This window comes from Phocoena phocoena, chromosome 15 (genome assembly GCF_963924675.1).
Source record: "Phocoena phocoena chromosome 15, mPhoPho1.1, whole genome shotgun sequence".
Taxonomy (NCBI): Eukaryota; Metazoa; Chordata; class Mammalia; order Artiodactyla; family Phocoenidae; genus Phocoena; species Phocoena phocoena.
This window is the reverse complement of record NC_089233.1, coordinates 80114475-80139838: the sequence shown is the minus strand read 5'-3', so window position 1 is coordinate 80139838 and position 25364 is coordinate 80114475. Positions and strand designations below refer to the sequence as shown.

At 43.6% G+C, this 25364-nt stretch overlaps 1 protein-coding gene across 1 annotated transcript in view; it reads right to left on the bottom strand.

Moving 5' to 3' along the window:
• Positions 1–2592: 2592 nt before the first annotated feature.
• DOK5 (docking protein 5) overlaps positions 2593–25364 on the bottom strand; it is a 135068-nt gene continuing 112296 nt past the window's right edge. The window contains exons 7-8 of the mRNA XM_065892278.1: positions 12031–12151; positions 2593–3353 (exon numbers count right to left, since the gene is read on the bottom strand). Of these exons, the coding sequence (XP_065748350.1) occupies positions 3289–3353; positions 12031–12151 (186 nt within the window). The 3' untranslated portion in view covers positions 2593–3288. The remainder of the gene's footprint in view (positions 3354–12030; positions 12152–25364) is intronic.

Genomic DNA, 25364 nt, shown 5'->3' with positions numbered 1-25364 from the left:
GGCTACAATAAGCACGCAAAGGGGAAGACAAAACCACACCTTCTGCCAAAAAGTAGGCACTTTTCTCAGTACATAATTAAAACAGAAACAACTACGTCTAAGTGAATCCTGCCGCTTACCCTCTGGGTTTGTTTATTCGCAAGGTTGGTGCAAGTGCTTGAGAATTCAGTTTGGTTTGTGTACAAATCCACCACAGCTTTGAAATGTTCCCCCTTCTCACACTTGGATATTCACCACTGACGTCAGGGATTAGAAAAAGAAAACTCAAAACCACTTCAAATCACTATTTCTCTTATTTAAGGCCAGAAATTAAAGTGTTTAAATTTCTCATGGTTTCTACCAAAAACCTGAAACTGATAAAAGACAGTATTTGGTGTTCTTACGATCTAGGGGTAGGGAGGGGTTGTCAAGTACGGTGTGGGCGAACCCAGCCTGTGGCTTGTTTTTGTAAATAAAGTTTTACTGGCACATAGCCATGCCTCTCCTTTAAGTATTATTGTCTATGGCTCTTTTTTGCAATACAGTAGGAACAGTGACACCATATGACCCCCAGAGCCTAAAATATTTATATTCTGGCCCTTTAAAGAAAAAGTTTGCTGCCCTCCTAAGGCAGCATGTGTGAGGGATTTTACACAGCAGTCTCTGGAATCAGATTGCCTGGGTTCAAATGTGTCTACCATTTAGTAGCTGTTAACATAATCAAACAGGAAGGCCATTAGACTGGGGTGATCCTAACGCCTTGATAGCCTACATGAGCAAAGCAAAACGTAAGCCAGAGTCAGTGCATGAAAATCCGAGAAAACGAAACTTAGGAACAACCAACCACAAACAGCCAACTAGCCCTTCCCAGGTAAGGCAACCACTAGAGTCAGTCGAATAATTGCCTTGCTTTGCTTCCAAGTCTTCTCTGTAAAAACCTCCTGTTCATGGAGCACCTCTAACTACTTTTGGTTGGGCGCTGCCCGATCCAGAGATGGATACTCAAGTAAACTCTTTTCATCTGCCTCAGTTTACCTTTTAACAGAGCTAAGAGATCTTGGGCATATTTTTAGATTATTTAAGCTCCTTAAGGCTCAGTTTCTCATCTGTTAAATGGGAACAGTAGTTATACTTACCTCATGGAGCTGTGGTGGGGATTAAGTAAGATAAGACAAGTAAAGCTCTAAGAATAGCAGAGACAATAAACAGAAACTGTTGGGATAACCTAACAGCACTCTATTTTCTGTCAATATGTCTCTTTTCTGAGAAGTCCTAAAAGAGGCTCTGGTTTGTCGTTAACTATATTCAGCAACATTTCTTCACACACTCATTAGCTGTAGACTTGCTTCAGCAATTCTGACTTCATTAAAATTATAATTATTTCTTTAATTCCATTTGCTTTATCTACTTCTTCAACTTAATCCCCCGTTTTGGCTGCCAAGGCCCTGGGGATCAGGGAGAACCTCTTATGAGGCAGTTTTAGATGAGAAAAATCATTTCTACATCTCTAATCCACTAATTAATTCTTAGCTGAATTTAATCCTCCCTCCCCCAATATTTCTCCACCCCTGAGAAAAACACATCCTAACCAGCAGTGTCCTTGGAAATCCCAACCAACTCAGATCCAGGTGGGATTTTAGCAGGGCCTTTGGGGTTTTATCGGTCAATCTCCATTTTAGGAAATTATGCATTTTTGGAAGGAACATAAATGAAAATGAACCTTCTTAATGTCCCTTTTTTGGGGACTTAGCAAAATTTATTTTTTTCCTGGTGAAAATAATCATTTTGGAAGGGCTAGCCCCGGGCCTGACACTGAGAACGTAAACATACCATCAATGTTAATTTGCCTCCCCTGGTAGAAAGAATTCTATCCCAAGGATAGGAGTTTATTCCTCCATTTATTCAATACATATTTCTCAAGCATGAGCTACGTGTAAGGCACAGTTCTAGGGCCTGGGAAATAGGATTGCCAAACTTAGCAAGGAAAAATAGAGACCATCCAGTCAAATTTGAATCTAAGATGTACAATGGACATCTTTAAGTACAATTATGTCCCATGCAATACACTTATACTTACATAATTATTCATTGTGTATCTGAAATCCAAATTTAATTGGATGTCCTATATTTTATCTGGCAACGCTACTGGGAAGAGAGTCGTGACCGAGACAGACACCATCTCCGCTCTCTCGTGCAGTTTTATAGCAATTCTAGCCTCAGAAGCTCAAAGACTTGATCCCCACCTGGCAGTTTCCTGGTGGGAAAACCTGGGGAATAGAGTGAACACCTCTTTCGAAGTACATCACCTCTCGGGGTCCATTTAGCAGATGTCACTCTGTATTGAAATTGTGTCTCTATTTTCCTTGTCATACTCCTCTGCACTTAAGGTCCCTCGTGACAGAGTCTGTGTCTTTTAATCTCTGTCTCCTGACTGTCTAATAGATGCTTAGCACAGACCCAGCTGAATGAACAAGGGAACAAACGCATAAATGGTTGGATTCCATCAAACGCGATGCCGAACCACACTCATGGCTCATAAGGCAAATATTCACATACCTTCAGAAACACTGGAGATACAGAGAAAACCATATAGCCAGAATCCCACGACCATATGGGTGAAGAATGATCTTTTATTTTAAAATGTTTTGGGAAAGTACACCAAACAAAATAAAGGCTTTTTTAAAAAGGAGGGAGAGGGGAGATGGTGTGAGAGAGAAATTGTAACCCTATAAAGAATATAAAGGGTGCTTGGAAAGGTGATTTATTAACATAATAGGTAATACTGAGTTAAAGCACTGATTTAACTAATGGGGAATACAATAAAATATGATGGCCAACAGTTAAGCGGAACCAGAATATCAATAACAGGAATATGGTATAAACGAGTAACAAATAAAAGCCATTTTATTGTCAGTACTGTCATACAACTGAAACACTCAGAAGGAAAAACCACAAGAATCGGCAAAAGGATAGATTCAGAGAGGTGCCAGGGACATGGTATCTACAATAGAAAATCATTTTGTGGCATCGACTCCTTTCTGTCCAACTGTAAAAGAGGGAAGACGACGTCGATATCTATAGAACAGGTTTCGATTATGCTAAGGTTTTTTTTAAGGGGGAAAAAAAAAGAAAGGAAAAAAAGAAAAAGACAAAATATGGTATTGCAGAGTTTCCCAAGGACCACGCAGTTAGCCAGGACGTGTAGCTTCTTTTCTTCAGCGCTTCCCTCAGGGTCATCCTCTGACCTCCCGGGTGGATCTGTGCCTGACACATCACAAGCATGTCACACAGCAATTCTTGGCAGTTCCATCAGTGCTCAGATGGGTAGGCAGGAAAAGTCTCTGTTCGATGAAGCTTCAGAGGGCTGGTGACATCTTTTCCAAAAAAGATTTAGAAATCGGCAGTTATATTTCAAGAAAGCCCACAACCAGATTAGCTAGTCACAAGTTTCTCTATAGTGGAAATCAGTAACATAGGACATGGGATTTTTTTCCCAGAGGCCACTCACAGGGATATGCAAATGACAGTCATAAGAGATGGTATGATTAACATATCATTTGCATGTGGCCTTTGCACTGAGCTATGATCAGACCAGTAGCAGTTAAGGACAACCTCCTCCTTAATGTTTCGTCTTTTTCAACTCCTATACCCAGAATATTTAGAGGAGATGATATGGAATCAAAGGACTGTGGAATCTTTTGGCGAGGACACTCTTTGGAAACCGGACCAGAAGTAAGACAATATTATATTTATACCCAGGAAATCTTGCAGTACAACAGGACTTCTTAAAATCCATTTAGCCTTTATTATTTCAGGTTTAAGTTCCAAACCAAGAAAAATGAAGAAGCCAGGAAGGCAACACACGAGGCAACTGTGAGCCCCCTTTGTGACACAGGATAGGGCTGAAAACTTTCTCTATAAAGGGCCAGATATGAAATATTTTAGATTTTGTAGACTGTATGGTGTCATAGCAAATACTTAACTCTGCTGCCTGTAGCACAAAGGCAACCAGTTAATATGTAAGGAATGGGCGCGAATGTTCCAAGGAAACATGAAGAGAAACAGACAAGCAGGCTGGATTTGGCCAGGAGGCCAGTTTTCCAGTTCTTGCGGACAGAGCACCATCTGCTGGCTATAAGCGTTACCACAAGCAAAGGAATTCACATTGCAGACCAGGTGAACAGCTCTCTGAAGTGAGCAAAGCAAAACCTACACAACAGTACAGCATTCCTGGAACCAAATGTGTGGATCAAGCCGGCCTAACACACAGGGAGATGGGACCCCAGCTAAATGGAGCATGTTTGCCCCACCAACACGCGTTCAAAACACTGGACCTAGCAAAAAAGGTTCACAGTGGCCTCTTGCCCCCTAAGCCTTAAGCTCTACTTCATTATCACCAACAGCCCTGGCCTCCATCACACCTCGGTTGAGTCTCTTCCTGACATAAGAAATCGTGGATTCAGATATTTGCAAGCCTCAAATCTGAACCATAAGAAAATCTAGTCATACAGTCATTGGTACACAATAGCAGTGATGATTATTAAAGTAATTTGAACATTAAAATATCCCAAGTCACTAGAAATCATTTATTCCAGCCTCCCAGCCATTTTGGACAAGAATTCTATTCTCTTTCCAACACACACACACACACACACGCACACATAAGCACACGCTATAACGTAGAGAAACTGCATTAATGGGTTTGAATCCTACAAGTAAAAATCCAGGCAAATCTTTATTACAGTTTGATAAAAATTCCCTGCAGGAAGTAGACAGCATGCAAACAATATTGATGCAAAATCCATATCTTCAATCAAGTGCAAAGCCCTTCCTGAACCTTCAACGGTAGCTCCTTAGACTCTAAAAGTTTTCGAGAAAAGTGACTGACAGCATTCACTTGGGGTCAAGTCGAAATGAAGACACCTGCAGCTTCTATCATGATGGTTAACTGAAACTTCCTGGCTTGGTTAGAATACTGTTTTTAAGCTTAAATCCAGGAGATGGATTGAGAGATTATTTTTTACATTTTTGCAGTTCACACAAAGGTCACAAGCTGGTACTGGCCTGTGGACACCATCTGGGCCCAGCCCTGTTCTCTGGCCTGTGCAGGGCTTGGAACATTTGGAATTGCTTGTCAATAGCTGAATGACTGCAAACTTCCCGTAAAGGGCGGATGTCCCTGTTTTCTAGGCCTGCACTCTCCCTGCCATTTTTTACTAGGGACCCCACCACTCAGTCCTGGCACGTCCTCCTGGCCCCTACAGACATGTGACCTTGAGACCCTGGTTTATTTGTCATCGTTTCACATTTGCTCAGATCTTAATCTATTACTTCTCTCTTACCAGCTGCATATACAATGTATGTGACTGTGTTAGAATTAATACTGAAAAATCAGTGTTATAGAGAACACATTTTTGGTTGCCAAGGGGGAGGCGGGTGGGAGGGGTGGATTAGAAACTTGGGATTAGCAGATGCAAACTATTATATATAGGATAGATAAACAACAAGGTCCTACTGTAGAGCACAGGGAACTACATACAATACCCTGTGATAAACCATAATGGGAAAGAATGTGAGAAGCAATGTATGTATGTGTGTAACTAGATCACTTTGCTGTATAGCAGAAATCAACACGACATTGTAAATCAACTATACCTCAATAAAAAATAGATTATAAAAGAGAAAGAAAAACCAGTGTTAACTCCTCCAAAGTAGCCACTTGCTCCAAGAATCTATCATCCTTAAAATAAAAATGTGAATCGCATGGCCTGGAACCAACCCGCTGGAGGAGCTATTTCCATCACATGGTATTTGTCTTGGAAACACTTCGGGAAGAGCAGAACTTCCTCCCAAAGGCAAGGACATATGATAAAAGAAAGAGCGAGCCCTGGACTACAAGTCAGAACACTGAAGTTCTAATGTCAGTCCCTCCGCCCAGTGACTATGTGATCTTGAGCAAGTACTCGACCTCCAAGGGTCTCAGTTTCCGCCTTCATTGAAACGGAGAAGATAGTCCCACTCTTGCCAACTCGAGCTGTTGCCAGGTGAACCAAATAAGCAACACGGAAGATGTCCCGCAGAGTGATGCAAACATCTGATGCCACTCTTTGATTTCCTAAAATTATCCAAAGTCACATCTGATCAATGATACGTGCCTATTTTTTTTTTTTTTTAAACAAGGGATGCTATCTTCCGAGGCAATTCCAACAGAAAGGTTCTAAAATATTGAGTAACGGAGCTCCTTAAGATTAAGAGCAAAATTCCTGAGATGTTAACTTGGAGGAGGAGGTGAGGGCGTTTGAGAAGAACATCGCAGTGAAGCTGGACACACCCGCTGTCTCCTAAAGGCCCTTGTGCACCAGCCACACCACCTCCTTTCTGCTCTTTGAACACGCCAGCTCGTTTCTACCTCAGGGCCTTTGCACTTGTTGATCTCTCTGTGGACAATGCTTTTCCCTGCTTCTCAGTATGGCTGTCTCTTCTCAGACTTCAGGTCTTGGGGTAAATGCTGCAGCCCCTCTAAAGAAGTCCCTTTGTCATCATCCTCCCAAAACCGACAACAGCTCTGCTTCACCATTCTCTACTACAAACACTTTCTTTTCAACCTGACATGGACCAAATTTGAAATTAAATATATGTGTGTAATTACTGACTGTGACTCTCCTTTCGACTATAAGCTGTAGGAGGGCAGAAACAAGCCTGTCTAGTAGCCCCAGTGTACTTCCATCACCTAGCACAGTGCTTGGCATAAAGTAGATGCTCAATTAACATTTGCCAAATAAACGAATGCGTCAATGAATGGATGGAGAGATGAAAACCTCAACTCCTTACTAGACAGGTGATCCTGGACACATCACTAACCCTTCAGATCCTGTGTCTTAGCTGCATATGGGTGTAAAATACTCTCAGGTGGCTGCTTTGTGGACTAAATGAGACCATGTATGTTAAGTTCCTAGTGCGAAACCTGGAACGCAGCAGATCCTCAAGAAATGGTAGCTTTTATAAAGATAATGAGTGTGTCCAGTCTCCCTTGTATGGAACAAACCTGGCACTTTACTAGAGGTATGTTAATGTTTGTTTATATAAAGAAGGAGAGACAAGACTGCATGTTTCAAATGAATTTGCAGAGCTCTGATTTAAGCAAGACTAAACAGATTTTTTACCACAGGACATCTCAGAGTCTGAAAAATATAGATTTGCTTTCTGAACCTCCTAAAGGAGAATTTGACATGCAGCATTTTGCCCCAAACTTATTGGAGCATAGTACTTTTCTGGAGGAAGGTGATGTCGACCAGGGTTAGGACAATACAGAAGACAACTGGAAAAAGATGACTCTGGTTATTTTATACAATGAATTCTTAAAAGAATCCTGTGAATACGGTACTCAGCACACCGTTGAATGCTTCCGTTTCATGAATTCCTTCCCAGTTTTCGTGATAAACCTCACAAGTTGATTCTATATATACCTAAACATAGAAGAGAATTTAGTTTTGAAAACTGACAAATGGGGTGGGAAAAGCAGTGAGGGTGGATTGAATACGTCTTAGTGTAGGTGGGTGTGTCCGAACCAGCACCTTCCTCTCTCCACCAGAAACGGCAATAATAAGGTGGTAATTCCAAAACCAACCAGCAGGTGGCTCTCTAAGACTAAATTTGGAGAAGAAAATTTTCTCAGACCAGTTGGATAAATTCCCTCCTAAGGGTCTGATTTCCAAGAATAACCACCAGATCTGTCAGAAGACGTCGGCTTGAAATACATTAGGGTAGGTGAATTGGCCAGAGGAATTACAACTCATGGAAACCAGCAAAACAAGAAGAAATTACGTGCTGTGTAATCTCATCCTATGGCACACAGGGTCATGATGTTACTAGTTTTTCTCAATTTCATTTTTTTTCTGGGGGTGGGCAGAAGGGAAGAAGGAGAGCAGGTGGTATAGGTGGAATAGATGAACTTATCCCATTTATTTGTTGTGTAAATGACCACCCCTGATAATAAGCAAGATAATTTTAGGTAGTCTGTGAACATTTTTTTTAATCAAACTTACTGGTAAGTTGAGCCCCCAAACTGCATGCACAGCACGTGTTAGCACTGTATCTTAATGAATGCTGGCGACTAAACAGCAGTCCACAAGGTAAAATAAATATGGACAAATCTACACAGAGCACGCTGGTGAGGAAATATCTCAGTAAACATCAGTACCAAGTAAACAGCAAAATAAAATACATTTACATTGATTCCTACACAGAACAAAAGTATGTGAAAACAAATAATTTGATGAAATAACTGGTACCAAAAAGTGTATATGTGAAGCAAAAAAAAAAAAAAATGAAGCAATTACAATGCCATTCTCATGCACAGAAATATTCCAAGATAATAGGACATTTCAGTGAGTATCAGTATGCAGTCAAAAGAGGAATAATGTAAGAATTCTACTGGAAATTTGTGTTCAATGAAGGTCATACTATACAACAAAGAGCAAACAATAATAGTTTTATCATCTTCAAAACCTAGAACACAGTCATCTTCAAAACCCTATAAAATTATCAATCACAAAGTCTGATAATCCATCATCTCTGAGGGAATTCTGTGGCATTTTTTTCTCATCACTGGTTATTTATTTCATTAGAAACTAAGCTATCACTATCTTCAAATGACTGTTTTGTAAGTATTACTACTGGGCTCATTTGGAAAATCCATACCAATCAACTTGCACTCAAGTTTACAGTAACGCAGGCAGGACCTTGTTCTATTGCGCTCCACTTTACTATGCTTCGCAGATATCGCATATTTTTAATTGAAGATTTGTGGCACTCCTACGTCAAGTAAGTCCGTTGGCACCACTTTTCCTAACCGCATTGGCTCACTTCGTGTCTCCGTGTCACATTTTGGTAATTCTCACGATATTTCAAACGTGTACATTATTATTGTATGTGTCATGGTGACCTGTGATCTTGATGTTACTACTACGACCTGCTGAAGGCTCAGATGACGGTTAGCATGTTTTACAAGGAAGTATTTTTAAATTAAGGTATGTACATCTTTTTCAGAAATAATGCTATTTGTTGCACACTTAATCGACTGCAGTATAGCGTAAACATAACTTTTGTGTCCACTGGGAAACCAAAAAACTTGTGTGACTTGCCTTATCGCAATATTCGCCTTTTTGAGGTGGTCTGGAATCGAACCCCGAATATCTCCAAGGTCTGCCTGAATCTTTTGAGTGTTGGATTATAAAAATAATAGATAACAAACCTAAAGATAAAGATTTATCAAATAAACCCAAATCCAATTCTGATGAGTCGTTTGGTTGGTGGCTTGCTATTTTTGACAAAAACAACAGAAACTTCTCAAAGAACATGATTTTTTTCCTTTGCGGTGAGGTTTTGCGTTGCTCTGCTCCACTTGTAAACATAACATTATCACTACTGTTATTTTGGAATTAGTGGGTCACTCATCTTTGATGATCATCCCAGACCTGTCAGCTACGTATGGTTTTCCAACCATAATTGGGCTTTTTGCAGGCACGTAAATCTGCGTTTTTTGTCGTTGTGGTTTAAAAAAACTACGTCTGTATCCTGGAAAACAGAGTTGTTTTCTTCGTAGCAAACAGATGTAGACATTGTCAGAGGTAGTTGTATAAACCCAAGGAGCATACAAACCGCATGCTAACAGTATCTAAAACATCTGCTTTAAACTTAAGAAGATGTTTTAAAATATTAAAGGGTCTGATAAGACCCTTAGCCTTAAATCATTTCTGATGAATGCCTACTCATTTTGGTTAAAGGGAGTTAGATTAGTTAAAGTAAGGATTGTAAAGTGAGTGTCTTCTTCATATGACATTTTCTCTGTCCAGATTGTCCTGAGGATTTTTAAACTCTGGGATATCCGCTAATAAATTCTGAAACTGCAACACATACCAAATATTCATGATATCCTCACTCTCATCTTTCCAAACATGGTATTCTGGGGAAATCCAGTGATTCATCAACTTTGATACAAGTTGACTATTCTCAAATTACCAGGCTGTCTCTCAGGAATTCAAGCAATTTATCCATTTTCTCTTTACGAAGTTACATCACTTTGGTTCTCAACTTTCTTTTGCATTCCAGACACACAGAGTCTGAAAAGACATACCTTTTTTGTAAAGATTATTTGGGTTTGTGTAGACAGTCAAGTTACGAAGCAACTCCGTAGCTTTTTGTGAATATACGCTCATAACACATGCTTCTTTTAAACCTTCAGTAATTACTATTGGTATTTGTACAGTTGATCTTATTGTGTATTAGAAAAAATATAGGTAATTGGTATAGCAGTATAAAGACAGAAAAATATACTTTTAAAAATAAATATATTTAAATAGAAGAGACGGAAGAAAACTGAATAATGGTACAAGCGATATGTAAATGACAAAAACTGTGATGATATGAGTCAAATGCTGCAAAAATTTCTGAATTTGTTCTGACATGAAACCAATGGCATTTATAACAACCTGATCTAACCCAACCCTCCCTCTCTGTGTAGCTGTGTCTTGGAAGGCAAGCTTATTTATCAAGTATCAAGGCAGTCACTTGTCACCCCTACAGACACTCAGGACATAATGTCTGAGCATCTACACTACGCCAGGCTCCCCACAAGTGAACAGAGCCTACAGTCATAACGCCTAGAATGTAAGGACCTTCGCTGCCCTCTTAACATTATACGGCCATTCAACAAATATTCATGGACTCCATGCAAGGCACTGGGGGATAAAATAACGAGGAAAAAACAAAGACACAGGTCTCCAGCCCTCATTGGTGTTACTGCTTCTTGGAAGAGCTAGTCCTGAGTCAACTGGCCACACAATTAAATATGAAATGAAAACTGTGGTGGGGCTGTAAAAGAGGGTGCCCTCGTCTGCATCTTAGGGGTACACACGACCAGAGATTCCACACCAGTTATGATAAAGTCTGGGGGACCTGCCCTGGAGTCAGGGAGGGCCCTGGAGGTAAGACCTAGGGATGACAAAGAGTCACCTCGGACAGGGGAAAGGCACAGAATTCTAGGGAGAACGACCAGAAAAAGCTCTCTGGGGGATAGATGATCAGTAGAAAGGGCCACAGGGAAGGCTGGGTGACCAGGGCACAGAGAGCAGGTATTTATGGCCGGGGCCATTGTTTCCTGTGGTCATTCATTCGTTCTTGCATTCATTCATTTAGCAAGTTTCTTGCAGACGAACCAGGTTCCACCCCGTAGATGTTCTTCCATGTTTGGGGATCTTTGCACCTCATCAGTGAAAAAGTCTCCAGCAAGAACCCCCTACACAGACCTAGTCATTTATTTATACGTTACATATACACAGGTATCCTTATATATAAAACATACAAAGATACATCTGAAAGGATAAGAAAATCTTTTAACATTTTTCTAATTGTCCCCCTTGTCCCTCCATGGGCCATTGTGTACCCTGCTCCAGAGACCACTGTTCTGGAAAAGGGGCCTCTTAGGATTGGCTCAGTCACAGCAGAACCAGAGCCCAGAACTCCCTGTCCCCCAGGCCATTCCCTTCCCAGGAGAGCGTGGGTCCCAGGCTTGAGAGTCATGAGCATCACCGGGGGGGGCTTGGTAACACATTCGGGGCCGGGCCCCACCCTCCAAGGTCCTGGGGGGGCCCGAATGTCCGCACCGCCAGCGGCACGCTCCCAAGGAATGCCGAGCTGCTAGACGTGAGTCCGCTCGACTATTTCCCCGACCGCGGGCCAGACCTCGTGCCCAGACCCCGTGTAGGTCGTTAAAAGTGCACGCTGCTCAGCCGCTCCCTACACCTTAGAATCTAGCATCTCTGGGGGTGAGGGCCCAAGAATCTGCGTTTTAAACAATTCCCCCCAGGACATTGTGATACAGTATAAGTGATGGGGAGTGAGACCCCTCGACAGGGGCCAGGCTCTGGGAGGAAGGGGGCTCACCAGCCTGGCACGCATTAGAGGGGAGGAGCTGAGCCCTCTCCCCACCCCTCCCCCCCCAGCCATCTGCCGCCAGCCCTCCCCTCCCCCACACAGTCCGCCCGCGCTCACCTTGCAGGCGGTAGAGCTGCCCCGTGCTGTGCTGCCGCGTGATGTGCTGCCAGTAGGCGCTTCGAGGCAAGGGCACCATGGTGCTCAGCGAGGCGGCCCGCTCACTCATCCTCATCTGGAGCTGTATCAAGGCAGAGAGCGTGTGTCAGCAACCCCGGGGCCGCGAGAGACCTGACCCAGGAAGCTCCACGCAGGGAGCTGCGGAAGCACGAGCTGGCCCATCAGCCAATCAGTGCGTACGGCCCCATGGTGGTGGTGGACGCCTGTCGGTTTCACTGACTTAGCAGCATCTGTTCTTCAGCCGGCTGGCAACAGTGCATCGATTTTCCTCGGGGCAACTTCCCTCCAGCTCAATCGATTCCGTCAGACCCCACCACTGATTCTAGGGGTGACCCGGTGACCTACGTCAGGCCAATAAGAACAATCCCTGGGGACATTTATCAGGACTTTTGTGGAAGAGAGAATCGGTAGAGGTAAATCAAGGGGTTTTTCTGACTGTTTTTTTTTCGTTGCTGAATCCCAGGGTCTAGATTATTTCTGGAACGTGGTAGATGCACAAGAAATAACCGTTGAGTTAAATATTTGAGTTTTCTTGTGGGGTTGCTAAGAGGACAGCAGATGGGCCTGGAGCCTATCTTGGAACAATAAAGGGAGAACATGCCAGTCATTGGACACTATTCCAAAGGAGACAGCCAAGAAAAGGAGGGGAGAGTCCCGACAAGCTCCACTGAGACCCTGGATCCTACCTGAACCAAGAGACTAGCCTGGGACTTCTCAATTATACAGGCCGATTATTTCTGTTCCGTTTAAGCTGATTTGAGTTGGGTTCTATCACTAGTATAAGAAAAAGAGCCTTGTCTGCCCCTACAAGCACCTGACCCTCATTCCAGACACCGAGGGATGAAGAGGAAGTCGTAGCTTTTGGCACCAAACATCTAGGAGTATCCATCCTGAAAGATACAGTGTGAGGCCCCAGGTCTTTGGGGAGTAGTCAATGGCCTGTTCGAACACATGGGGTGGGGTGGGGGGTAGATTCCAAGAGAAGACAGCTTAGTGGGATGGGCAGGAGGGGAACAGAAATTTACATGGGATGGATTGGATTCTTTATCACAATAGCACAATTACCAAAATGAGTCTCCAAGTAGAATTACATAGCACTAGTTTCATGGGGACATTTCTTCCTAAACATGTCCTGTTAAATCAAAAGGGCAAAAAGCTGAAAACAAAAGCTAGTAGAGAGGTTCTGTGGCTGTTTCTCTATTTCTGCAGAAACGAAAAGTCTCAAAAGTTTAAGAGCAAAAACCAAAACCAAACAAACCAAAAAAATCTATTTACCAGTGACTTCTGGTGACATTCAACCTCAATAACATGGAATACAAGAAAATAAAGGGAGGAAAAGAACTGAATTCTCAAGGTACTGATTATAAGATTTTCTCAATGTAAAGGGATTATATTTAATATAATAAAATTTTTAATATAAAGCAAATATTTGGGAAATAGCTGTCAAATTCAAATTACTCACTATATTACTGTGAATGTATTTCTGCAGCCCAGCATGATCTGACTGTATTTTTAGAAAGCTTATTTAGGAACAAAAATAAAATGACACTAATGTCATGTGTCATAGAGAACATTACAAAGCTGGTTCTCTGTTTCTTCCTTAAACCTTTGAAACAATATCTAATTTTATGAAAGAGGCATTTTTTTTTTTTTTTTTTTTTTGCGGTACGCGGGCCTCTCACTGTTGTGGCCTCTCCCGTTGTGGAGCACAGGCTCCGGACGCACAGGCTCAGCGGCCATGGCTCACGGGCCCAGCTACCCCGCGGCACGTGGGATCCTCCTGGACCAGGGCACGAACCTGCGTCCCCTGCATAGGCAGGCGGACTCTCAACCACTGCGCCACCAGGGAAAGCCCTATAACAGCATTTTTAATGTCTACATAGTATTCCATTATATGGACGTATTTTTGTTTTTTTTAAACATCTTTATTGGAGTATCACTGCTCTACAATGGTGCGTTAGTTTCTGCTGTATAACAAAGTGAATCAGCTATACATATACATATGTCCCCATATCTCCTCCCTCTTGCTTCTCCCTCCCTCCCACCCTCCCTATCCCACCCCTCTAAGGTGGTCACAAAGCAGCGAGCTGATCTCCCTGTGCTGGCCCTCATCCTTCTTTATTGCTTTAAGTGACCCTTCCCCTCTGAGCTTGCTACCCTTCCCATCTCAGGCCGCACTATGGCGGGGGGCCTGCCATTGGCACCCACCTGTGGTGCCTCCCCCCTCCCCACCACTGCCTTGATCCCTCAGCCTGAGAGCTGCCCCCACTCCTCACCTGGCTAACACCTACCTTCCCTTCAGGAGGCAGCTCAGGAATCACCTCCTGACGACTCTTCCCCCTTCATGACACCAGGTACTTGTAGCAGACATCCCACAGCTCTGCTCTTACTCTGATCATTCCACTGTTTTGTGACAGCAGCTAAACTAGCCCACCTCCTCCTGTAGCCCATGCACTCCAAGAAAGTGGGGATTATATCTTTTATCTCTGTGTCCCCAACACCTATGTGGGGCCCCTGAAGGCTGAACAAATAGAGGATGGATAAATGAGCCAATGAACCCAGCTCTAGCCCAGGGAATAAATCCTAATCAACCCAGCAAATCAGAAGCACTGTTAGCCCAGAGCTGAATTCCTGCTGAAGCTCCAGGTCCAGGTTAAACTAACGTGGTTCTCAGGGGCTGTGGGGAACGTGGTAATAAGACGGCATCATTCTAAAGACGGAGACGCAGAGAATGGGCTTGAGGACACGGGGCAGGGGGGAAGGGTAAGCTGGGACGAAGTGAGAGAGTGGCATGGACATATACACACTACCAGATGTAAAATAGCTAGCTAGTGGGAAGCAGCCGCATGGCACAGGGAGATCAGCTCGGTGCTTTGTGACCACCTAGAGGGGTGGGATAGGGAGTGTGGGAGGGAGATATAAGAGGGAGGGGATATGGGGATGTATGTATATGTAGAGCTGATTCACTTTGTTATACGGCAGAAACTAACACACCATTGTAAAGCGATTATACTCCAATAAAGATGTTAAAAAAATAAACAATAAGACTGCATCATTCTACTCTGCGTTCAAGTGATGAGCAGAAGCAGGGCCTCCGGGAAAGACCTGCTTGCGTGTGTGTGCACAGTCGGTCAGGACAGTCCGACGGCGGGGGAGTTCAGCTCTACACATTTATTCATTCTACTAACAGTGTTACTCAAGATCCCGCCAGGGAAGAAAGGCAAGGCTCTGTGAATGTCAAAGAAATGCCTTCTTGTACTTCGACACTCAAACTTTCCCCCTAAACAACAGGGATGCACGTAGGTCTCTTCCTAAGTAGAAGTGTATGATTCTATTTATATGCAAGGTCCAGAACCGGCAAATGCAGAGAAAGCAGATCGGTGGTTGCCTAAGGCTGGGTGGATGATGCCTAAAGGAGATGGGTTTCTTTCTGGGGTGATGAAAATATTCTGGAGTTGACTGCAGTGATGCTTTCACAATTCCGTGAATATGGGCTTCCCTGGTGGCACAGTGGTTGAGAGTCCGCCTGCCGATGCAGCGGACACGGGTTCGTGCCCCGGTCCGGGAAGATCCCACATGCCGCGGAGCGGCTGGGCCCGTGAGCCATGGCCGCTGAGCCTGCGCGTCCGGAGCCTGTGCTCCGCAACAGGAGCGGCCACAACAGTGAGAGGGCCGCGTACCGCAAAAAAAAAAAAAAAAAAGGTGATAGGACTGTTCTGAAACAGTTACAAATTATTGAGCAATTACTTGGCATTGGCAGGCGAATTCTTAACCACTGCACCACCAGGGAAGCCCTGAATCAAATATTTTAATCCAAAAGCCTTTTTTTGAAATCTTCGAAGAAATCATAGCTCTTTTCCTCAACTGCATACCATTCCATGCACTAGTTTAAAGAACTTTGAAACTATGCATAAGGCACTGAGCAATATGTGTAAGTGCCCCGGCTCCTCGAAGAACAGGCTTGTAGAGAGGAAAGATATTCCCACTTCACACACTGTCGTTTTATAGGCCCTCCCCAGCCCCAGCCCTAAGCCCCTTGATCCTCTCCAGATGACACTTACTAGAAAATGAAAACGAGGGGAATTTAAAAGGAGAGTAGAAAACAGCTCTCAAAGAAGCTTAACCTTAATTTCAAATTTCTAACCAGAGAGAATTACTCCAACTATCTCATGAATAGTAAACGTGTTTTGAACAGAATCTTTAAAATGTTAGGTTTATACCAAATGCCTCTCTTAAAAGAGAATAGTCTTAGACAATACTTTTTTTTAAAAAGACATAAAAATCCAGCATGTGTTTGTGTAGTATGTGATCTGTTTACCCAGTTTGAGGTAAATCTATATTTCTGAGGTTTATCAAACACCCCTGTAAAGTTCTAGCAAGCTTGTACGGTTTGGTGCTGGGAGTAATTCATTGAGATAAACTACATCTGCTGCATTCTTCAGGGTTCTTTCTGCTTGATGAAGCACGTTCATTTAATCAATACAAACCGCTTAAAATGCTAATTGCTACGCTAAGTGACAGTAACCAAATCCTCTGGAAGCGAGATGCAAATGCTACTGAACAAGTTTTGTAATCATTCTGGGTTGACGACAGGAGCTATATCGTCCTGTCTGAACAGAGGTCTGCAGAGCGGCTCTTGCGCCCACCTTTCCTCCACCTACTGGACAGGTGCGCTCCCACTTCAGTTAGAGGAGTGATTTCTTAAAAGGATCTAGCTTTCTCCAGCGAGAGAGCTTAACCACATGTTCTTGCTTCCGTAAACACACGAAACACCGTGAACGTATCCTGCTGAGATGCATGTAAAGACTGGTTAAGGTCCGATATAATTAGACCAGGAGGGAATTATGGCTGCATTGACACCTCTTTTCTCAGCGCAATGTATGTTCACTGAATGATCGGTGTTAAGTCTTACTGCGGATTTTTGTATGTATAAAGGGCATCAAAGCACGCGGTCCCATGCTGTGCTCTCTCTAGCTCCAGTGCCATTTCTTCCATGGACCAAGGAGCTGGAATCTCAGAGTCGCTTTAGAGCCACAGTTCTCAAAGTGTGGTCCCTGGACCAGCATCAGCAACACCTGAGAACTTATTAGACATTCAAATTCCAAAGCCTCTGGGGCTTCCCTGGTGGCGCAGTGGTTGAGAGTCCACCTGCTGATGCAGGGGACGCGGGTTCGTGCCCCGGTCTGGGAGGATCCCACATGCCGCAGAGCGGCTGGGCCTGTGAGCCATGGCTGCTGAGCCTGCGCGTCCGGAGCCTGTGCTCCGCAATGGGAGAGGCCACAGCAGTGAGAGGCCCGCGTACCGCAAAAAAAAAAAAAAAAAATTCCAATGCCTCACCCACACCTGCCGAAACCCTGGAGGTGGAGCCCATCCACGTGTGGCTTAGTGCCCACCTTTTCTGCTCCCTCAGCTCATCTCCGCCCACACCACAGACACACACTCAGGCCCTAGACATTCTCTCTTCTACCTCCAAAGCCTCCCACATTTCCTCCTTCCTTTCAGCTCCCACTGACTCACACCCTGGGCTTTACATTCCTGTCCTGGCTCTTCACTTACTGACTGTAAGCCATGGAGCCTCAATTTCTCCCTCTGTGAAATGGACCTAATATTGCCAATAAAATGCATACCATTAAAAAGAATGAATGAGACCAAGGTTGGCAAACTTTTCTGTCAAGGGCCAAATATCAAATGTCTTCGGCTCTGCAGGCCATCCAGTCTATGGTGCCAACGAACCCCCTCTTTTATTTCTATGTGAAAGCAGCCATAACAATGTAAAAATGGATTGGGTGTAGCGGTGTTCTAATAAAACTGTACTTACAAAAACAAGCACAGGCTAGATTTTGCTCATCAGCCATAGTTTGCCAACCCCTGAATCAGACCTAGGCTACATGACTTTAAACTACTCCCGTGAGATATTTACTGTTGAATGAGAATACCAGGGGGTAGTTTCTTCAAATGTGTAATATGATCACGATTTTGTAAAATCAACAATGACCCCCAAATACCCATATCTTGTGTAGGTATCTGTGTGTGTCTATCCACCTCTGTGTGTATGTAGATGTCGATTTCTGTGTAGGATTATATGGGTACGGAGGAAAACATGGAAAGATAAGTGCACACTTTTAAGTTTTAGGAGTTGCTAAAGAGGGGAAAGAGGCATGCAAACCAATAATAAAAGGGAAAAAATAGAGCACAAATCATCTTCTATACGGTTACATTTTTGCAGTTAGTTAAAATTTCCATACATGTGTTTGTGTAAAAATAAATTAAATAGGATTCAAAAAACCAATCCCGATCTCCAAGGATAGTTGTGAAAATTTAACAAAATAAAGCATGCAGACACTCAGCGTCGAGCCAGATGGAGCTGCTCACTCCAACTTTAATTATCCCTCAATTAGACGAAGCCTCCGAACTCAGTTTTCCGTTCACGCTCTCCCTGCCTGCGTCCCTGCCTCCCCTCACCCCTTTCAGTGAATTCTGCACTTGGCGTTCTTTGGTTCATTCACTCCCTCATTCCACGCATTTATATACTCCGGGCATCATTTACAAGGCATGCACTCTGCTGGGGGCTGGAAACTTAAATAAAACACAGAACCTCTGTTTCCCCCAGGATTTTACAGTAAATGGCCAGAGAACTAGTTTAAAGCCCAGCTTAGGTCACGTCACCGTCTGCCTGCACAATGGTGTCCCGTCCTCTACAAAAGAGAGCAGACCCTCCCATAAGCAGAGCTCTCCTTCCCGTGGTGGAGAAGATGCCACATCTATGCTCATATACCTAGTGTCTGGTGTGATTCGTATGACGGCACTTAATAAAAAGTGGCTGAATAACTGAGTCACTGATGGACACACTGGCTGACTTGAGTGAAGAGATGAATCCATAAGTGGATGAGAAACCTCCCTCATCTTCCATCCCCTTGCCATCGTATCCTCTCTAACTCCCAAGTCAACATTAATAACGCAGGTGGACTTGGATTTAGTAGGTGCCAGACACGATGTCAGGAAACCACAGGCATTATGCCACCCAGTAAGGTATGTACTAATACAACCTCCTCTTTCACAGGAAGGGGAACAAACACTACAGGTGGGGAAGTGACCCGCCCAAGGACACTGAGCTGGTAAAGATGCCCAGCCAGGATGTAAGACCTGGCCTCCTACTGCAGAGCTAAAGTTCATATCAGAATCCTGTGTATGTCTCAGGAAAGCACAGAAGATATCATGAAGACCTTAAAGGATGGGCTCATGTTCTGTTCATAGTGATAAAAGGCACCTGAATTTTGGAAATAAATTTTATTTTAGAAATAAAATTTTCAAAGCTTAGAGAAATGGCAAACAGTCGAAGGAGGTGCAAGGAGATGGGAACACCCACGCAATCCTGGGGAGTAGAATCTCCTAGTGATTCTCCCAGCCCTTGGAACCCTCACTGTCCCAGGGGCCTCTGCTCAAGTGAAAATCAACCATCTGCCATACAAGTGGCCACCCGCGGCTTTCTCATGAAACCCGGGCTTCTGGGCTGCCGAATCCAGAATCCAGCTCCGACAGATGCTTGGCAGGAACCACCCAAAGAGCTGTCTTCACTTTCTCCAGCTCCTTTCCCTTGTTCTGACATTTACAGCAAAAGGGATGGGTATTCCTATCATCAAAGTGTCACCGAGCTATCACAGAATATTATTGAACTGTCAAGGAAATAGAGCGAGCAGAGGCTTACTTTTGAATGTTACAAACACACACACACACACACACACACACACACACACACACACACACAGAGACAGAAAAGAAAAAGTGAGCAGGAGAGAAAGTTTGCTAAGGGAAAAAATGCAGCAGACATTACTTGGTGAGTAGAACTCTGGCTGAAACAATGCCTCCACTGTCGCCTTGCAGCTTTGATAAAGCAGACTGTTAGTGGAATCAACCATTTGGGGCCAAATTTCCAAATACAGCAACTTGCTGAGCACCAGATGTGCTCAAATGGTTACTTGCATGGGGAATGAAAGTGATTTGCATCAATCTACTCGGAGCCATTTGAATTCTCAGCCATATGCATAAAATAGAATCACCCTTCCCTGTGCTTCTGGTAACTTTTTACAACTCCTTACCGAGGAAACCCTCTCCCCACCTGTACACTGAAATTAATAACCCCTGGGACTATTTTCCCCAGCCTCTCAGAGAAGACTTGCTTGGAACCTGTGCCTTGTTTTGGCACTGGGAGGGAATTGGATTTGGGATTCCGGCTTCATTTTCCTTTTTCTCTATGCTCATAAAATTGTCTATTCAAGGGCTTCCCTGGTGGCGCAGTGGTTGAGAGTCCGCCTGCTGATGCAGGGGACACGGGTTCATGCCCCGGTCCGGGAAGATCCCACATGCCGCGGAGCGGCTGGGCCCGTGAGCCATGGCCGCTGAGCCTGCACGTCCGGAGCCTGTGCTCCGCAACGGGAGAGGCCACAGCAGTGAGAGGCACGCGTAACACAAAAAAAAAAAAAAAAAGAAAGAAAGAAAAAAAATTAATGGAAGAGAAAAACATACAGAGAAATATAAAAGCCCCTTCTCAGACCCTCAAACCCCAGTCCTGCTCCCCAAAGGTAACCAACATTACCCAGTACGTTTGTATCCTGCCAGAAGTTCACTCTCTGTGCTGACAAAGCACGTGTGAGTGTGAGTGTGAGTGCGTGTCGGACTCTGCCTACTGTCCTGCCTCTTCTTCATCCATGTGCTTCACACAAGTTCGATAGTACCAAATGTGACCCTATTAGCTGCCTCATTTAGTTCCTGTTACATCACGTGCCATAACTTATCTAATTATCCCCTTTGGGTGATATCTCTGCTATTACACACAAGCTCCCCAAGAATGGGAACTTCATCTTCTTCAATCACTTCCCCAGCACCCTGCGGACAGCAGGGCTTAGCAAATGTCTGTAAAACAGCGGAATGTAAGCAAAAAGGAATAACTCCCTCCATTTGTGTCCACATCAGCTTTGCTTCTGGTAGTACATTTTTAGAGTAAATTCCTAGATGTACTATTGCTGAGTAAAGAGACATGTGAATTGAATTTTGATCAACAGGGACAAATTGCCCTCTAACGGGCACCAGAGCAAACTGAATCAGGATTATACTGTTGCATGTTTTGAAGGGTTTAAATCATAACTTCTTATCTAAATTTCAAGCTCCTTAAGATGCAAAAAAAAATTTTTACATCTCTGCAAAGATCTACTTTGCAAGCAGTAGACAGATGTTCAGTAAAAGATTTTTGAATTGTAATTAATATACCAAGCTATGAAAAGGGAGTGGATATTCAGGAGTGAAAAAAAGTTGATAACTGCTTTAAGTAGTACACTAAAAAAAGAAAAATCTGTAAGTTAACGCAATTAACTAGAGCTCATAAACAGAAGAGGTAAAAACTGATTTTTTTGTGGGTGTATGAGTGGGGACACAGTTGTGAGAAGGCTGTTTCTACACATAAAATCCCAGCAGGTGTGGGTCTTTTTCAGTCTGAGTAGTAGTGAAATTGATTCTATGCTTTCTTTGATGCCCTCTATATTAAAAAAAAAAAAAGTGTAGACTATCATTTTTAAAATTAGGATGAATATAAATTACTTTGGTTTGCAGAACTGTAGAAGAGTTCCACTTGAATTCTACAAATTGATTAACAAAATTTATTTGCAAAACCAAGTCTGGAAGTAAATCAATTAAACAACACCAGAAAAGAGGGGACACAGAAAGAGCTCAGATTAAACTCTCAAACGTGGGAGCACAGTCAGGACTGCAGAGGATGGGGGAGACGTCACCCTGGGACCTGAATGTCACCCCCAGTGGAGCCCGGCCCTGCAGCCCCCAAGGGAGCTGCTAAATTGCCATCATTCTCCACCTTGTCACTCCCGCCTTGAAGGAAATTCTAAAAATGACAGGCCCGGTCGTGGAATGAGGAACATCCCCACACTGCCACTCCTTGTTCCAAAATTAGACTCTGTTATAGACACTGATCTCCAAGGTGGCAAAAATAGCTGGCTGCTCGGGGGAGTCCCAAACTGTCCCGGCAGAGTTTCCCTGTAGCTGCTCCAGCAAGGCCGTTCGCAGCTTGTGAGCAAACGAGTTTCTGCGGCTCCATCTCATTCAACAGTTAGTCCTTCCCTAATACCCCAGGCCCGCCCACCCTCTTCTACACCCCGTTTAGAATGAATCATAATACACGGAATTTAAAAGGAGAGGAGGTGGGGGAAGAATTATGGAGAAACAGGATTGCTATCTGGTCCCAAAAGTACCAAAAGAAACGAGATTTCTTATAACAGTAATTTTTTAACATATACTCTGAGTTGATATGTATTTCTGAAAGGTACTCTGATATTCAGGGTAATCTGAAAATGCTAAGACAGTTCTCAGTGCGGATATAAAAGAAACAGAAGGGCTTTAAAACCCTTCTGGGGAGTAAGGCATTATGGCCAGAGGTAGAGGTTTAAGAACCAAATAAAAGGATCCTGCATTTCTGGCTCCAACAGTAATGAGCTCTATGGCTGTGGGCAAGTGACTTAACCACTGTGAGCATCTGTTTTCTCATCTATAAGATCTGGAGAGTGAGTCCTTCCAGGTCAAGGGTCATGAATAATACTCCCTTGAATTATAAGACCCATGGGATCACGGGCTTTACCTGTCAATTACCGCTATATCCTACAGCATATTATGTCCACAATAAACATATTTGAATGAACTAATAAATGAGAACGAATGAATAAGTCTACTTCACAGAGATATCGTGGTGATTAGAGAAAAAGCGAGTAAAGTGCCTGGCTTGATAAGTGGTACGGTTGTTGTTGCTAAAGAGCCTGGCATTTAGCAGATGCTTCATAAATAAATGGCATTATTAGCAACACGCCATAAAGCAGGAAACATACTTAAAAGGTAAAATCAAAGCACTAAATAAACATTATTCCAGAAGTTTGCATGGTATGGGGGCAGACACCAAGGTGGCCCCCTGATCTCCTCCTCTAGGTGCGCACACCCTTGTGTGGTCCCCTCTCTCTTGTGACTGTGGGAAGGACTTGTGACTTGCTTCCAACCAATAGCCTCTGATGGGATGATGGGATGTCACGACCATGGTTAGGATACATAGGATTGTGGTCTTGCTGGCTTTGATGAAGCAAGTGGCTATGTTGGGAAGCCCACATGACAAGAAGCTGAGGGTGGTCCCTGGGAGCTAAGGATGGCCTCCATCCACTAGCCAACAAGAAACTGAGGCCCTTGATCCTGCAGCCCTAAGGAACTGACTTCCACTAACAACCACTGTGAGCTTGTGAGTGGGTCGTTCCCCAGTCTAACCTTAAGATGAGACTAGAGTACCTCAGCCTTGTGAGAATCTGAAGCCGGGGGCCCATGTAAGCCATGCCAACATTCTTGACCCATGGCAACTATGAGATAACATACGTGTGTTGTTTTAGGGTGCACAGTTTGTGGCACTTTGTTACACAGCAACAGAAAACTTATACATGTAACATAGGCAGGACATCAATTGGCCACAGCATGGCTAGCAAATGCCCAGAGAAGGACCACTTGCTGAGTGACAATGGAGAGTGGTAGGGACTGCGGAGAACTGAAGATCCCCATTCTACCTAAAGAGGGAAGGCACCACCAGGCATATCCGATGGTTGCCACATGGGGGTGTGAGATCAGTGTGGCCTTTTCACTTTTTAAGATACTACAGAAATCTGAGTTTTATATGAAACCTCTTAACTTTTAAATGTCAGCCGTTAATTTGGAATTTTTAGAAGAGCAGTGACCTGATCTCATGCAGGGCAAAGAAAACGTGTCTAGGGGCTTGATTCCGAGATAAAGTGTAAAGTGGGGTTATCCCAGCACACTTGCTCCAAATTGGAGCCCCACTACTTCCAAGCTGGTGGTGCTGGGCCCTCCCTCCAAGGGTCATTGGGAGGGTTAGAAAGTCCTTAAAATATTGTCTGCTACAGAGTAGAGACACGATACATTTTTATTATTTTTGATATTATTATTGTAGTCGTTACCTATAGCTGTCGTAACAAATTCCCACAACACTGGTGGCATACAACCACACAAATTTATCCCCTTACGGCTCTGGAGGCCAGAGGTCTGAAATCAGATTCACTGTGCTAAAGTCAAGGTGTCAGCTGGGCTGGTTCCTTTTGGAGGTTCCAGGGGAGAATCCATTTTCTTGCTTTTTCCAGTTTCTAGAGGCCACCTATATCCTTTGGGTCACATCTCTTTCCACCTTCAAACCATTAGCACAGACCCTTCAAAAATCTCTGTCTGTCCCTCTGCTTCCATCGCCACATCACCTTCCATGTGGCTCTCACTCCTCTGGCTTCCCTCCTACAAGGACCTTGTGATGACACCGGGCCCACCTGGATAATCCAGGACAATCTCCCCATCTCAAGAGCTTTAACTTAATCACATCTGCAAAGTCCCTTCTGCCATATAAGGTAATGTTCACAGGTTCCAGGGATTAAGGTGGGAAAGATTTGGGGGAGCTATTGTTCAGCCTACCGCAATAATGATGATAATAAAATAAAAGTTATTATTACTATCCGACCCACAAGTCTCCTCTTTCTGACTTCTGGGATTCAAGGTCATATGTCTGATTCAAACCCCTTCACTCAAGGCTGCAACTTCAAACTGTCATGCGTTCCACAGTGAAGCATTCTGTCTTGGGAGTTAGTGGCAGCTAACAGTGGGGTAGGGCTTCCGAATAATGAGGTTAGCGTCACCGTCTTTCTCCATTCGTGACCTTGACCATCTCAGAGAAGCAAGCCAGTAGTGGAATAAAGGCAATTCCTAGTCAAGAAAACAGCCAATCCGTGTGGATCCACTCCCAGTGACCAGAAAACGCAAAACTCTAACTTAGGGGCTTTAGTATCACCTTCATTTGTTTCATTTTAGCACAGTATCTCTTTTCTCCCCTAATCAGAGATGGATTGAAGGATGTTGATTTTTAAGCATTTCACAGTCCCCGGTTTAACTTCCTTGAGATTCAGATCCCGTTTTGAAGCTTACTCATTTCCATCTAAAACAGGATGTGTTTACTTTTAAAATCATTCATTTTATAGAGCTTGTTAAGCATACAGCAAATTAAGAGCAAACAACATTATATTCCAGTTAAATCTGCAAAAGGATGATCTGAACGAATTACTCATACTCCTGATTAATTTTTAGTGGAAGTAATGAGGAGGCGTAAATGGAAAAACATGTGCGTGCAGAACCTGCTTTTCAAGTAGATAACAATGTGTGCTAATCGATGGCTTTACAAAAAGGTAACC